At 44.6% G+C, this 15,398-nt stretch overlaps 1 protein-coding gene across 2 annotated transcripts in view; it reads left to right on the forward strand.

Moving 5' to 3' along the window:
• The window catches only part of DPP6 (dipeptidyl peptidase like 6), a 1,916,598-nt gene that overhangs the window by 566,141 nt on the left and 1,335,059 nt on the right, over positions 1-15,398 (forward strand). The window contains exon 1 of one of the 2 annotated variants that reach the window (XM_063921871.1): positions 5,373-6,094. The exons of the other annotated variant lie outside the window; for it this stretch is intronic. Within the exon in view, the coding sequence (XP_063777941.1) occupies positions 5,903-6,094 (192 nt within the window). The 5' untranslated portion in view covers positions 5,373-5,902. Of the gene's footprint in view, positions 1-5,372; positions 6,095-15,398 lie in introns of those variants that run through there. 2 annotated transcript variants of the gene reach the window in all.

The following is a 15,398-nucleotide window of genomic DNA, read 5'->3' on the forward strand; positions in this document are numbered from 1 at the left end:
CAATTTAGATTTCAGTTTGAATACACCCCACCTAAATCTAACTCTCTCTGCACATGTTACATCTGTCCCCCCTGCAGTGCACATGGTTTTGCCCAACTGCTAACAAATTTGCTGCTACGATCAACTCAGAATTAGGCCCACTGATAACTCTTATGGGCATTGCTACTGTTCATGGTTCATTTAAAGATTGAATTCAAAGTTATGTTTTACTTTACTTTTTTTATTTAATAATTGATACAATTAGAATTGTAAGAAAAGTCTGATGGTTACTGACAGGATTAGTTTTAACCATATTTGGGGCTTTGATTTATTAATGGTGGACGAGAGGGCTTTAAAATACTCTTATCTTATTGTAGAATTTAACAAAGTCTCATGGGAAATGTCAACAGGTTACTCTTGCTGCCAGTAACAGAGAACTGATAACCTAGCAGGACAACTTTTATTTCTGTCTTATCTGCTTACTTTTGTCCACAGACATATCCTGTTGATGTCACTGGGTGACATCATGGGACAATTATTTTTGTGCAAAAAGTGCATAAATTCTTTTATATATAAAAAAAAATTTGGGGGAAAAAAAGCAAAAAAATACAAAGAGCAAAGTTGCACCTTAGAAAGGCTATGTTGAACTGCACGTGGGAGTAGATTTCAAGTTTTCTAATATTTAGAGTTGGGAGGGGTCAGAGGATGGAGGCTAAATGGGAGGTGCAGCAAATGGCTTATGGGAGTAGGGCTGCGTTGTTTGGTTCAAGGGCTCCATTCCCTGGTGGCATAATGCCACAATTCCTCATAGACCCACATATTGCAACATTATGTAGCAAGCAATTGCAACCTGCAGACACAGTATAGTGGTAGAGACATATTGTGGCTGTTTCTGTTTCAGAACTAAAATTTAGACTGTCATGGGCCTCTGGTACTCAGAAAACCCTCCTTTGTGTTCCAATGTGGGTGTGTCCTAGCTCTAAGTTTTAGTGAAAAAAAGTTAAGATCAAAAGGACATAAAGTTTAAATAAAAGTACAGTAGAAATGTAATAGGACAAAATAATATATACTTTGTATTTAGAGGCCGGAATAGGAATGGCCAGATAGGAGATGGTTGCAGTGGTCCTTTTTGGAGATGACCAGTGAGTCCATGAGTTATTATGAAATTACTGTAGAACAGGCAAGAATGGAGAGAGCTTAAATGTGCAGTTTGAAAGATAGAGTGAAGTCAAGAATAACTGAGTCCTACAGTAGGCGTCTCTAGAATATATTTAAATTAACTCAAACAGAAAATACATTACAATGTATACCCTAAGTATTGGCTGAAAAAGAAAGTGAATATAAATTAAACCAATGGTTTCCAAACTGGGTGCCGTCCAGGGTGCACTCTGGACACTTGCAGGGATGAAACGTGTTGGTGGTCCAGTCCCAAATCAAATAATTTGGGCTGACACTTTGTAGGTTGGTCTGTGCAATGCCTGTTACTTTAGATAGGCAGCATGCAGAAATGTGCAGAGGCTGCACTGCTCCTTGTGTGACTGGCATTCCTGGCCTATCTAGAACTTTTCCTCCTTTCTACTCCTCCTCCGTGCAGCTTCTTACACAGAGTACCAGCAGATCTTGACTTATTTTGCCTTATAAATCAATTTGTCTTGCCTGGTGGATTGGTGAAATCACGTTATGTTAGCTGCTCCTGTTATCATTTTGTGCATCGGTGTTGTTCAGACTATGTTTGTCCTCAACTGAGTTTGGACAATGTGATAAGCTAAATCAGTGCTGGTACTTTGACAAGCAGTAGCACAGCTATGTACTACACCACCACATCTCATAGGAAAAGTCTGGTTCATGGGTGCCATGAAAACAATTCTGAGATTCTAGGGTGCCGCAGCTAGAGAATGTTTGGGAACCAATGTTTTCAACTATTTGTATACAAAATCATATCAATAGAAACTGTTAATGAGGCACGTATACATTACAAGTATAATGTAATGTGTACCATTTAAAGCAAGATGTGTGTTAAATATGTTTGGGGAAATTAAGTGTGCTGCAGACACAAAATAAATGATTATAGTAGACAGATGCTGACAGTATACTCTGGTACTGGAAGTACTACAAGAGCTACAGATCACATACTTCTGTTTTGAATACTTTCATTTGCATGTATACGTATATAGCACACTAATGTGAAAGCAGAGCTGGCACAACCTGATCAGCAAGGGTATGTAGTGCAGGGAGGCCCCGGGCTGTGGTGGCGGTCTCCCTGCTCTGATACCCTACTGTTGCTGCTGGCTTCTGCTGTGCTTGTCACACTGTATGATAGGCTGTGGCACCGGCAGCAGGAAGTGTGGCTCTCAGTGTCTGGTACATTCCGCAGTTTCTTTATCTCTCCTTCCTGCTCACCTGTCAAGCTCTAACAGCAGCGGCAGCTTTAAGCTGGTCTCCCATGTAAGTACTGCACCCTCCCCCCTCTCTCCCCTCCTGTGGGCATATGTGTAAGGGCACTATTTCTGTGGGCATTGTGTGGCACTACTACTGTGGGTGGTAAGTGTAAGGGCAACTATTACAGTGGCCATTATATGTGGCACTAGTACTGTGGGCGTTATGTGTGGCACTATAATGTGGGCATTATGTGTGGCACTACTACTGAGGGCATTAAGTGTAAAGGGCACAACTACTGTGGCCATTATGTGTGGCACTACTACTGTGGGCATTATGTGTAAGGGGAACTACTACTGTGGGCATTATGTATGGCACCACTACTGTGGGTGTTATATGACAGGGGCACTACTACTTTGGGCATTATGTGTAAGGGACACTACTACTGGGGACATTTATGTATAATGGACACTACTGTGTAGCGCAAAGTGTATAAGAGGCCCTGCTGTGTAGCTTAACGTGACTAAGGGGTACTACTGTGTGACGTAACTTCAATAAGGGCACCTCTTTGTGTCGTAATGTGGATAAGGTACACTACTATGTGGTGCAATATGAATCCGGGGCACTATGTGCGGTATAATGTGAATAAGATTGTGCTACTGTGTGGCGCAATTTAAACTGGGAGTACTATTATGTGGACATGCCCCTTCCTTGTGACACCACACTGTTTTTTTTATGCAGCCGCGTGCTGTCCCTCTATTGTGTATAGTGGGGAGGGGGGGGGGGATTTCTAGTTTGCAGAGGGCACTGAACATCCTAGCACTGGCTCTGTGTAAAAGCAAATGTAATTGCAGTTAGAGGTTGTGAAGGGATTACTGTGTTGTCCTTGATGCATGTTACAGACAAACAAAGGCTGGCAATCAACCATCAATGTTCAGCAGTCATTAATGGTTCTGCCACTGACCATCGCTAGGCCTCTCTATACCACTACTGATTGTTGGTTTGGCAGCAGTGATGTAGTTACGCTGTTTCTCCACCATTGATGACAGAGGTGCAGTAATGTATTTTATTTTCCAGCGCATTATTTAACTCGACCTCATGTATGCTCTCCATGTTCATATGTCCCACAGTACATCAATGGTCTAACAGATGTAATAGATGTAGCCATGCTCATCCAGCCTGTGGCTTGGTCACATGGGCACACACGCCATGCTGAAGCATGGGTGCGACTCAGTACACTGAGCTGCCAGGTCCGATGCAAGGTCTTACTGCACCCTAGGCAAAGCTTCAGTCTAACGCCCCCTAGCCTGCAATCCCCACCACCACCACTTCTTAGAGGGGATGTGCAGGTGGCCACTAGGTGTGCTTTGTTGAATTGCATTATTATACATATACAAAGAAAAGGGACAACACTCAAGGTCTTTTAAAGTGAAAAAGTATATTGTAAACAAAGTCACAACATTTTAGACATTCACAATACACTTTCACTTTCAAATCCTTGAGTGACGACCATTCTTTCTGCCTATGTATACAAGCTAGCTGGCATGTTAGGAATTGTATAGGACGCTGAGACCAATTTCACATTTTTGCTGAGTACCATGGAAAAATAAATATAAATACTGCATCTGCATATGGGGTCTAAGGAGATATTTAATTGTATGTGTACACATACATATATACACACACACACACACATACATATATTTATATGCTCCTCATTGTGGTCCATCCCATCATCTGTAGGTTCATTACTGCCCTCCCCTCCTCCATATGTACTGTATTGTTCCCCTGTGCCTCACCTGTGCCTGTGTTTTCCCTATTATGCTGTTAACAAGTGCAAACCATCCATCGGGCTGTAAGACCTGGACTGTCTGTGGTCCTGCAGAAACCCCTTTGGGTTACTTACCTAAAAGTTGTTTCCTTGTTTTCCCTGGTAATTGCTGTGATTCCCCTTACAGGTGGCAGCATCATTACAGAGGCTGCACCAGATTACACCTGCAGTAGCAGCCAGCACTGTGTAAAAGGAGGAGGCTGCATACAAAGACATCCTTCCGTTTTCTGCTAGATGAATTCAGTGGCGCCTTCCAGGGGCCGGTGCCCCTAAGGCATCAACCTAAAGCTGCCTAATAGTAGAGCCGGCCCTGCGAGCTGCGGCTTAGTATGCCGTCTATGTATTCCTATGAGCACATGTACTTAGACAGGCACATCCAGGTCTCGAGCACACTTGCAGTGCCTGACTTGCAGCAAACTGCAGGCTGGCTGAGCATGGATACATCTGTACATTCGTGGCATCTTGCCATTGATGTAAAGCTACAAAGGCTTCATCGATGGGGTTGGTCATTGATGAACCTTTCCTATTACTGGCTGGAAATCTGGCACTGTGGAAAAACACTTCCACTATCAAAAATCATTTTAGCTCCATCTTATACAGCTAAGTTTTACAGATTTCTGTCTATGTAGTTATGTCTGTAACTAACCCTTAGCAGCCCAGAAGGTGCACTTGACTTGAATCATGTAAAGTTTTATACTGTCATTTTGTACAGTAAGCACGTTTGTAGCTACAGTGTTTTTCCAAGTAGCAGCAACGTGTTCTGCATTCAAGCTACGTTTTGGCTTACATGAGAGTGCAGCTGCATGTACCGTCACAGCATCTGCAACTTGTTTGTTTTGGAGATCAGCATAGAGCCAGATGTGTGTATGTACTGTGTGTGTGTGTGTGTGTGTGTGTGTGTGTGTGTGTGTGTGTGTGAGAGAGACAGAGAGGGAGAGAGAGAGAGATGAGACAGAGGATGAGAATGAAGAGAATGTCAGAATAGGCAGAGAGAGAAAGAAAGAATAGGGCAGATATGAGACAGGATGGAAAGACTGTTAGGATAGGGCTAGGCACATACTGTAGACAGAGCGCAGTGTTATAAGCATGCTGCTAGCTAGACTAAGACAGTGGGTTTCAGCACCACGGAAAGCAGCCTGAGAGATGCAGCTTATTCTCCGTGACGCCTCTCTCCCTCCCACTTCCTTCTGTCTCTCTGCCCACTCCCACCCTCCTCTTCTCCTGTGCACTCCACGGCTTCATTTCAATCAGGTGGCTGTTGCTCTTCAAGATTAGTGAAAACCTAGCTGGGAAAATACTCGCAGAGCCCCCTCCCTCCCTCTCCCCATAACCACAAAGGGAGAAGGGAAGCAGCCAACGTGCTCTGAATGATGTGTTGACTCTTTGAGAGTCCCCTCACTCTCTCCCTCTGTGGACTGTTGGCATGCAGCCTCTACAGCCAATTGATCGGACACCTCAGGCTGAAGGAGTGATTGGGAAGCTGTTCACCCCAGTGCTTTCCTCTTATTAAATAGCTAGTTGCTACCACATAAAGATCTTTATTGGATGGTTTTACTTTATCTCCTGGTGCAACATTTATGGGGCCTATTTGCTTGATTTTTTTTCGTGTTTTTTTTATAACCTTAAATTTTAATTGATTTCCAATTAAAAAAAAGGGGGGTTAAAAGACACAGCTCCTCTATATACTTTTGCTTGTAAGGCTGAAGGATTTGACCTATGGCTTCGCTGTATCAGAGATTCACTGGGAAGATAAACACCTCCAGATCTTTCCCCATGCCACCTGAAGCAAGTCACCTTTTGGGTGGCCAGAATGCAGAAGAGGACAACGCTGGAAAGACCTCACGCCCACCGCCAGAGACCAGACCCTCTTATCAGTACCAGGCACGGAATGACTGTGAGGAGGAAGATGTAAGACGCTTGTTGTTGTTATTATTCAGAAACCCCCCCCCACCTTCCCCTATAAAGTGTTGTGTGTATATATTCTTTTTGCTCATGATCTGTGTGTCTGGCACCCCCAGTGGCCCAGCCCCCTCTTTAAATGCCATTGATAGGGCTTCTTAAATGATTTATTCAGTGCTTCAGGGTTTCTTCAGGAAACCAAGTCAGGTTTTCAATTGTCCGTGTTTTACTAATGCCTGGTCCACTGCACCTTTTAATGTCAACTTCATTGATTAGCAAATGATGCAGAATTAAAGACATCATGATACAACACAACGTTTAACCCTTGCAACGCAATACAAGCCCTTAACACCTTTAGCAGACTGTTATTGCCAGTGATTTATCCAAGCCCCCTAAGCATGAGAGCCAACTTTTTAAAAATGATTGGGTTTTATCACATTATAGCCACCATAGGAACAAAACATATATGCATAGATATGACTGACAGCAGCAGAAATATTTTGGTTGCTCCATCATCCAAAGCTGGCTCCTGTGTCTCTAAGTATTAACTCAACCACTGCAGAAAAAAACTTTTATTAAGAGAGAGGTCCCTTGCCATTTTGTGAATAACCAACTGCAGAGAATTACAAATAAATTATTTGAATATATTCAGTGCTAACTAATCCCAAAGTGCCCTAGCTCTTGGATATGGTAGATTTTTCAAAGGTAGTATTTGCATATCACCTTAGTAACCAGTGACTCATCCAGGACACCCTGTTTTGTGCTACAGAACTGTAACAGAATCACTAGACATTGATCAATGCTGATAAATAATTTTGCAAAGGCCTACAGTACTTGTGCTTTGTCATTTAAACAAAGCCAGCAATGAAAGGGTTTAACCATACGCCATCCGATTTGCAATTCACAATAAATCCACTGCAGTTGACATAAAGCACGCATCTCTGTGGAGATATGTCATCCGGCTTCTACACATTGTACAACCATACAAATATAAATATTAGTACTATGTCTATATGCGCTCATTCTAGGATATCACATATAATGCATGTTGTTGGTATTCTATTCAGCATGGGTTATAAATATAACATGTAATTACGCAGTATTCATCACAGTTTGAAAATATGAACTGATTGCTGAATACTGCAAGCTCAGCTATATAAAAATATCACTTTTTGGCAGAGTTCTTAACTGCACAGTTTAAACAGCTTGCGTGTTTTATTTTTGTCTAATATACTATACATATATATATATATATAAATATATATATATACAGTACTGTACCATACTGACTTTGTCTAACATGTCTTTTTACTTCCCTTTGGCCTTAGAAATGTGTATTTTTATGTATCTAGTAAAGCATGTTATATTTTTGTTCTATTTGCATTTTGCTCCTGCAGCTCATCAGTTTTGTCAACATCACTGATTAATACTTGTGATGTAAAACTACCAATGTATAGATATTGCGCAGCTGGTTCATTTAATGTCTATGCTGTATGTGGTGCTGTCGGAAAAGGACGGAGTGTGTGTATATATATATATATATATATATATATATCAACAACATATTTACATTTTTACTCCCCCCCCCCCCCCCAAGACACACACGCACACACCCCACAATTCTCCATCTAGCTTAGAGCATACTTTTAGGTTGTCAGGCTGACAGATGTCTGGGCAGTCTTACTTTGATAATGCAGTCCAAAGTAGCAAACAAAAAAGTACATTTAGCATGCAAATTGTTATTCTATTTTTTCAAAAAGTATACACTGTTCAGCGTTATCCCATCTATCCAATCAGCACTCTCCAAAGGGAGCAGTTATTCATATTTTAAAGATGCATTTGGCATGTGTAGTTTGTGCACTCTAAGTATTTTAAAAAATATCTTGGTTTGCATTATTTTATTTTTTATTATAAAGGGTGGCAGGGTAGCCGATGGTGGCTGTGCATGCACAGTCACACACTCAGGGTATGTTTCATGCAAAATACCTTGAGAAGTGCGGTCAGAGGATTGTCTCTTGCAAGCTCTGTCCGTGCATGCCATAATTGATACATTCTTGCAATATAGTCAATTATTGCATTACGTATCAGGGTGAATTTATAACATCCCATCTGCATCCGAGATACGGATTGTGATAAAAATACCCATTAGTAACTCTTAATAAGTAAAATGAGATGCAATTTGTCAAGTGAGAGAAGATTATGCAGTCTTGAATTTCTGATGTGGGGAACGGGGGGGGGGGGGGGGAGATGTAATAGGGTGGGAGAATCAGGAAGTGCAGATTTTGTGAGAGTTCTGGATTTTTAGTGGCAATCATTCTCATGGCAAAACCAGGGGTTGATTTTGAAATGTAAATGATTGCCACTTTAATACCACAGGAGAACTCTCACAAAATCTCTCACTTCCTGATTCTCACACCCTATTGCATTCCCTCCCCAGAGTTGCTTTTATTTAGTTAAGAAGAAGATTCTCAGTGATCACTATCAGTGCAAATGAAAATTGTATCATGTTAGCTAGGCGATAACTTATTCTTTCACAAGGGGGAAATGTAAATGTTCTGTTACTTTTTTGATGTGATAATTGCATGTTAAGCTTAATTTTTTATTTTCCCCATAGATAAGTAATTATAAAGAGCCCATTTTATAGGGCTGCATCAGTTAATAAAGGGCAGCATTTGGGATTTGTTTGAGACCTGTTTTTAACACTTTGACAGATGACTTAGAAACTGGGGGCCAAAAGCAGTTCTCTTGTGGCCTTTCTCCAAACTTCGCTGACAACTTAACACATACAGCAGGCTTTTTCAACCAGTGTGCCGTGGCACACTTGTGTGCCGCGACCAGATGCAAGATGTGCCGCGGAGCCAGAGCAGCTTCCTGCACCTTCAGAGTGAACTGTTGGCCCGGGCTCTTCTTAGAAGATCAGTCGTGCTCCGGCCGCGATGTATGCCTTGAAGACGTGGTGGTGTGATATCATAGGTCACGGCCGCCGCGTCTCACCACCCAGCCAGCCCACCCGCCTGCATAGACATCTTCCAGTTCCATACACAGCTTTCCTTGCCCACCCACATCCACACCTGCCCGATCGCCCGCTGCTTAGTATTCGCAGCACTCCACTATGAACAATCCCCACCACTGAGGGACAGGGAGGACGACAGCTGACCGGTAGGGGCTAATATTTGTTATTTTTTTTCCCTTGTGGGGAACAATAAGATTTATGTGGGGAGAATAAGGATTTATGGATTTATGGGGGTAACAATGTGAATAATTCATGTGGGGAGCAATAGGATTTATGTAGGGAGGAATAGGATTTATGTGGGGAGCAATGTGATTGTTTTTCTGTGTAGGCCAATGTATGTGTGGATTTTTTTTTACTATGAGGGCCAATGTGTGTTTTTTGTTTTTTTTCTGTGGGGAACTGATGGTGTGCCTTGGCAATTTTAAAATATTGTTCAGTGTGCCGCGAGTAAAAAAAGTTTGAAAATCACTGACATACAGCCTTCTTCTTCCTCTTCTTCCTCCTCCTCCTCCTCCTCCCCTGAAGACCTTGTGCAGCACAGATTTGCAATATGCATATTGGGCCTTATTCAGTATAGATTGCATCATCGATGTGATCGCATACTGATGTAGTTATGCCCAGTGCACATGCGCAGGAGCCATATTGTGGGTGCGCCCAAAGTGAGATGCAATCGCATCTCACTAATGTGAACGCCTCTGCCTAAATGACAGACGGAGGCATTCACTGGGCAGTCCGGGTCATCAAATCAGCATTGCGGGGGGCAAGTCATCGAAAACGTGGGTGGGTTCGGGGCTTCCAGGCTTGGGAGACAGTGGGCCACCCTAAATCAGCGATGCGATTGCAGTTGTATTGTGATCGCATCACTGGCCGCCATTAGCATGCCGGCAGGCTTTGTCCTGTACTGGTTGGCATGCAAGAGATAGCACTTGTAGTTTTGCTATTTTAGCAAAACTTCAACTGAAGCTGAAAAAGGCCCCTTGTTCATTATCACACATTTGAACAGCGAGATAGCAGTCGGACATCAGTAATCATACAGTACTGTACATGTTTCTTTTTCTTTTTGTATTTTTTTCAGTCGATGAACAGCCGTAACATGTTTATATTGTTATGACAGGTTTCTGTAAAATAGTATTAAAACATTTCCAATTAGGCACCTATTACCTTTTCACATTAAGATAAGCATTGCAATTTTTGTTAATATATGCTCCTCTTCCTAAGTGGATATTTGTGTAAGGCAGCGAACAGGTTACGTCTGTTCAAGAAACAAATTTGCTTTTAGCTAAACTGCCATATCTGCAGCTTTGTTGAATGCAGACACACACAGCTGTAACCAAATAACTATTTCAATGATTCTTTTTTTTTTTTTTACTGAATGTCAACAAAGTCTCGGCTTTGTCTATGTATTGCTTACAATGTGGTTATCACTCTGAATATGTCAGTCACACGTCAAGCACTGGTAGCATTATTAATGGGTGTTGACTGGGTAAGATCATATTTGCCTACTCTCCCGGAAGCTGCGGGAGGCTCCCGTTCTTTTGGGTGCCCCCCCGGAAGAGTAGGCAGGTCTACCCCCCTAGTGATGCGGGCAGGATGGAGACATACTCTCCCGTATTCGCGGGTCCGTGGGGAGGGAAAGGGGTTCAAATGATGCGAATTGCGTCATTTTAGCCCCGCCCCCCTCCCGCGGACCCGAGAATCGCTGCATTTTCCGGATGTGGGGGTGGGGCTTGATGTCATAGCCCGTCCCCGCCACCTGAAGTCTCCTGCATCGTTTCCTCTCCAGGCTTCTCCCGGAGAGGAGAATTAGAAAGTAGGTAAGTATGGCTAAGTGTTAGGGTCTCCTGCCCTGTGCTGCCACGTCGTCATGGCAACCGGGAGACAAGTGCTAGTGGTGTAACCTGAGCGCAGCTGATACTCCGGTTCGGGTCTTTTGCTGTGCAGTGGTTATAGGCTCTGTGCACGGCAGGGGATCCGGTGCTGGTTTTTGTGCTCACAGTCTGTGAGGTCTGAGTGGGGCGTGGACAGCACCTGCTTTATAAGGCCTCTTTTCAGGGTAAGCAGATGCTGCTGAATCTTTGTTGGTTAGTCAGTTCATGAACGTTAGCCAGTACTGTGTAGCTTTGTATTTGTTTGTTGCTTACTGCAAATAGGCCTGGGAATTTGGTATTACACTCTGCCAATCCAGACCTAGCAGTAAGACTGGAGTCAGTCGTTTAGCTTGCTGGGGTTCTGTTACTACCCTGTGAACTTAGCAAGTTTGCGGCTGTATTCTAAGACTTGCCTGTCTAATCCTGTCTCACTGTGCTAGGTGTCAGGGGTCAGTTTAGTGGCAGTAAGCTAAAACCTGTGCACTGCAAGTGAGAATTTGGATTGTGGAGATTCTCCTTGTGTCTATCATTCCATCTCTGACCAAGGAGTTTACTGCCACACCCGTTGGTAACCCTTTAGGGTTTTGCTGTTGCCCTTAGCAACAGCATTTCGGGTACTCTACGTATTAAAACACAACATCTTGCTTTTTCCATCTTAGCAGTTCTAATACAAGGGAGATACCCAGTTCCTTAGCCTCTGGGCTTCTCTGTTCACTTTGTGTGTATTTTGTTACCCTATCACCTTCTGTGTACGTTATGTCATATCCCCCAGTTTGTCTGTGAGTCCATCTGTTTTGCATAACAGTTCAAACACCAGTACATTCCTGCAGACACTGGAGTGCATAACAGTTCTGACACCAGTACTTTCCTGCTGGCACTGGTGTGCATAACATATTCAGCAGCCTAATACTCCTGTTGAAATTTTGTGGGAATATGGAGCATACCCCTCAAAATACGTTGCAACAGGTGGTCGATCAGGTGCAGGTCCTGACTCGACAATTTAATGATTTGTCCATTAAAATGCACACCTCCCAGGCTGCTGGCGGAGCTCCCGCAGCAGCAGCACCTGCAGGGGTTAAGGAGCCGAAAGTAAATCTCCCGGATCGTTTTTCTGGAGATCGCTCGCAGTTCTTTTGTTTCAAGGAGAGCTGCAAGCTATACTTCCGGCTTAAGCCTCAGTCTTCTGGGTCGGAGATTCAGCGGGTGGGCATAGTGATTTCCTTGCTACAAGGAGACCCACAGGTCTGGGCATATGGGTTGCAGCCTGACTGTCCGTCGCTTAAAAGTGTTGATGCTTTTTTTACGGCACTGGGCATGTTGTATGATGACCCTGACAAGACGGCCTCAGCCGAGGCTCAGATTTCGATCCTTAAGCAAGGGCGCAGGCCAGTTGAGGTTTACTGTACGGAGTTTCGGAGGTTGGCCCATGATACCCAGTGGAATGACCCAGCCCTGAGACACCAGTACCGAAGAGGTCTTTCTAACCAGATAAAGGACCAACTGGTACAATATCCCTTGCCTGATAGCTTGGATCAGCTCATGCAGTTATCCATCCGGGTGGATAGACGGCTGAGAGAGCGTAGGCTTGAAAGGGAGACTGAGATTTCATTCCTTCCCAAGGGAACCTCAGACTCGGAGGAATTTTCTGAGGAGCCTATGCAGATTGGGGCTACCCGCCTCTCCTCGCGTGAGAAGACGCGGAGGAGACAGCAGGGGTTGTGTTTGTACTGTGGGAATAAAGGTCATGTGGTAGTATCATGCCCAGAAAAGCCGGAAAACTTCAGGGCCTGAGGGTGATGGGAAATATCCTGTCAGGCCAGAAGTCAGAATTTCCCAAGAAGACTTTTATCATTCCGGTGACCTTGAAGATCCTCGGTCAAACTGTCAAGACTGAGGCCTTTGTGGACAGTGGGGCCGACGGGGTTTTTATGGACCGCCAATTCGCCCTGAAACACTCTGTTCCCTTAGTACCCTTGGCATCGGAAATTGAGATTTGTGGGTTAAACGGGGAACCATTATTCCAAGGTAAAATTACCTCTTGCACTAGCCAGATTTCTTTGTTTATTGGAGCCACACACTCTGAAAAATTGTCCTTTTATGTGACTGTCTGTACTTTTGCCCCATTGGTGTTGGGGTTACCCTGGTTAAGGGCCCACAATCCTCAATTTGACTGGGTCTCTGGGGAGATTCTTAGTTGGGGTACTGATTGTTTCAGGAGTTGCTTGAGCCTTCCAGTCAGGCTCTCGCAGCTAAGTTTGCCAGGATTGCCAGGGTGTTATGCAGATTTTGCGGACGTGTTCTCCAAAAAAGTTGCAGAGGTACTACCTCCCCATCGCCCCTATGACTGTGCCATTGATTTGTTGCCAAATGCTAAGCTTCCCAAGAGCAGGTTGTACTCCCTGTCACGTCCTGAGACTCAGGCTATGGCAGAGTACATTCAGGAGAACTTGGCTAAGGGATTTATCAGACCTTCACAGTCTCCAGTTGGGTCGGGGTTCTTCTTCGTGGGTAAAAAGGACGGTTCGTTGCGACCCTGCATCGACTTCAGGGAATTGAACCGTATCACGATTAAAAACTCATACCCACTGCCTCTCATTTCGGTCTTGTTTGACCAGCTTCGTACTGCCACCATTTTTTCTAAGATTGACCTACGCGGTGCGTACAATCTAATCCGAATAAGAGAGGGGGATGAATGGAAGACTGCCTTTAATACCCACTCAGGGCATTATGAATATTTGGTGATGCCTTTTGGGCTCTGTAATGCCCCGGCAGTCTTCCAGGATTTCATGAATGATGTGCTCATGGAATATTTGGATAGATTCTTAGTTGTATACTTAGATGACATCCTAATCTTCTCCCATTCCCTGGAGGAACATCGGAAGCATGTACGCTTAGTCCTCCAGAAACTCAGAGACCACCGGCTTGGGGCAAAGCTGGAGAAGTGCGAATTTGAAGTTCAGCAAATCGCATTTCTAGGATATATTATCTCCCCAGAAGGTTTCCAAATGGAGGGTTCCAAGGTACAGGCAGTCCTGGATTGGGTGCAGCCCACTAGTTTGAAGGCGCTTCAGCGTTTCCTGGGCTTTGCGAATTTTTATAGACGATTTATCGCTGGATTTTCGTCTATAGTGGCGCCCTTGGTGGCCCTCACTAAGAAAGGGGCGGATGTTGCTCACTGGTCTTGTGAGGCTAAAGCGGCTTTTGCCCGTCTCAAAAGGGCATTTGTTTCGGCCAAGGTGCTGCGACACCCAGATCCAGAGCGTCCTTTTGTGGTGGAGGTGGATGCCTCTGAGATGGGTATTGGGGCAGTGCTTTCTCAGATGGGAGTGTCTGATAATCGCCTTCATCCCTGTGCTTACTTTTCCCGTAAATTTTCGCCTGCCGAGATGAATTATGACGTGGGTAACCGGGAATTGTTGGCTATTAAGGATGCACTCGAGGAGTGGAGACACTGGCTTGAGGGGGCTAAGTTTGTGGTCTCAATTCTCACTGACCATAAGAATCTGGCATATTTAGAGTCAGCGAAGCGTCTCAATGCCAGGCAGGCACGATGGGCTTTGTTTTTTGCTCGCTTTAATTTTTTGATAACATATCGCCCTGGGTCAAAAAACATCAAGGCTGATGCGCTCTCGCGGAGTTTTGCTCCAATCCAGGAGACCACCGAGGAGCCGTTGCCCATTGTTTCCCCATCATGTATTAAAGTGGGCATTACCCAGGACCTCTTATCATTAGTCCTTAGAGCACAGGAGCAGGCTCCTCCAGACCTTCCGGTAGGTCTTTTGTTTGTGCCTCCTAGGTTAAGACAGCGAGTGTTCCTGGAATTCCATGCCAAGAAGTCGGCAGGTCACCCGGGTATTGCCAGAACTCGGGAGTTGCTATCTAGGGCGGTGTGGTGGCCCTCGGTGGCTAAGGATGTGGATCAGTGGGTTCGGGCATGTGACATCTGTGCCCGAAATAAGACTCCTAGAGGGGTTCCTATTGGCCCATTACATCCACTCTCTATCCCATCTAAGCCATGGACCCACATTTCAATGGATTTTGTGGTGGACTTGCCCAAATCCTCGGGGATGACAGCCATCTGGGTTGTCGTTGACAGGTTTTCGAAGATGGCGCACTTCGTTCCACTGGTTGGGCTGCCATCAGCCAGACGCCTGTCTGAATTATTTATGCTGCATGTTGTGCGTCTCCACGGGATGCCACTTGATGTGGTCTCTGACCGCGGATCCCAGTTTGTGGCCAAATTCTGGAGGGCATTTTGTTCCGATCTCCAGATTTCTGTCAGCTTGTCGTCAGGCTACCATCCGCAGTCTAATGGGCAGACTGAAAGGGTGAACCAGTCCTTGGAGCAGTTCCTCAGGTGTTATGTCTCCAAGTGTCAGACTGACTGGGTTGCTCATCTGTCCATGGCGGAGTTTGCCTATAACAACGCGGC

Source organism: Pseudophryne corroboree, chromosome 5 (genome assembly GCF_028390025.1).
Source record: "Pseudophryne corroboree isolate aPseCor3 chromosome 5, aPseCor3.hap2, whole genome shotgun sequence".
Taxonomy (NCBI): Eukaryota; Metazoa; Chordata; class Amphibia; order Anura; family Myobatrachidae; genus Pseudophryne; species Pseudophryne corroboree.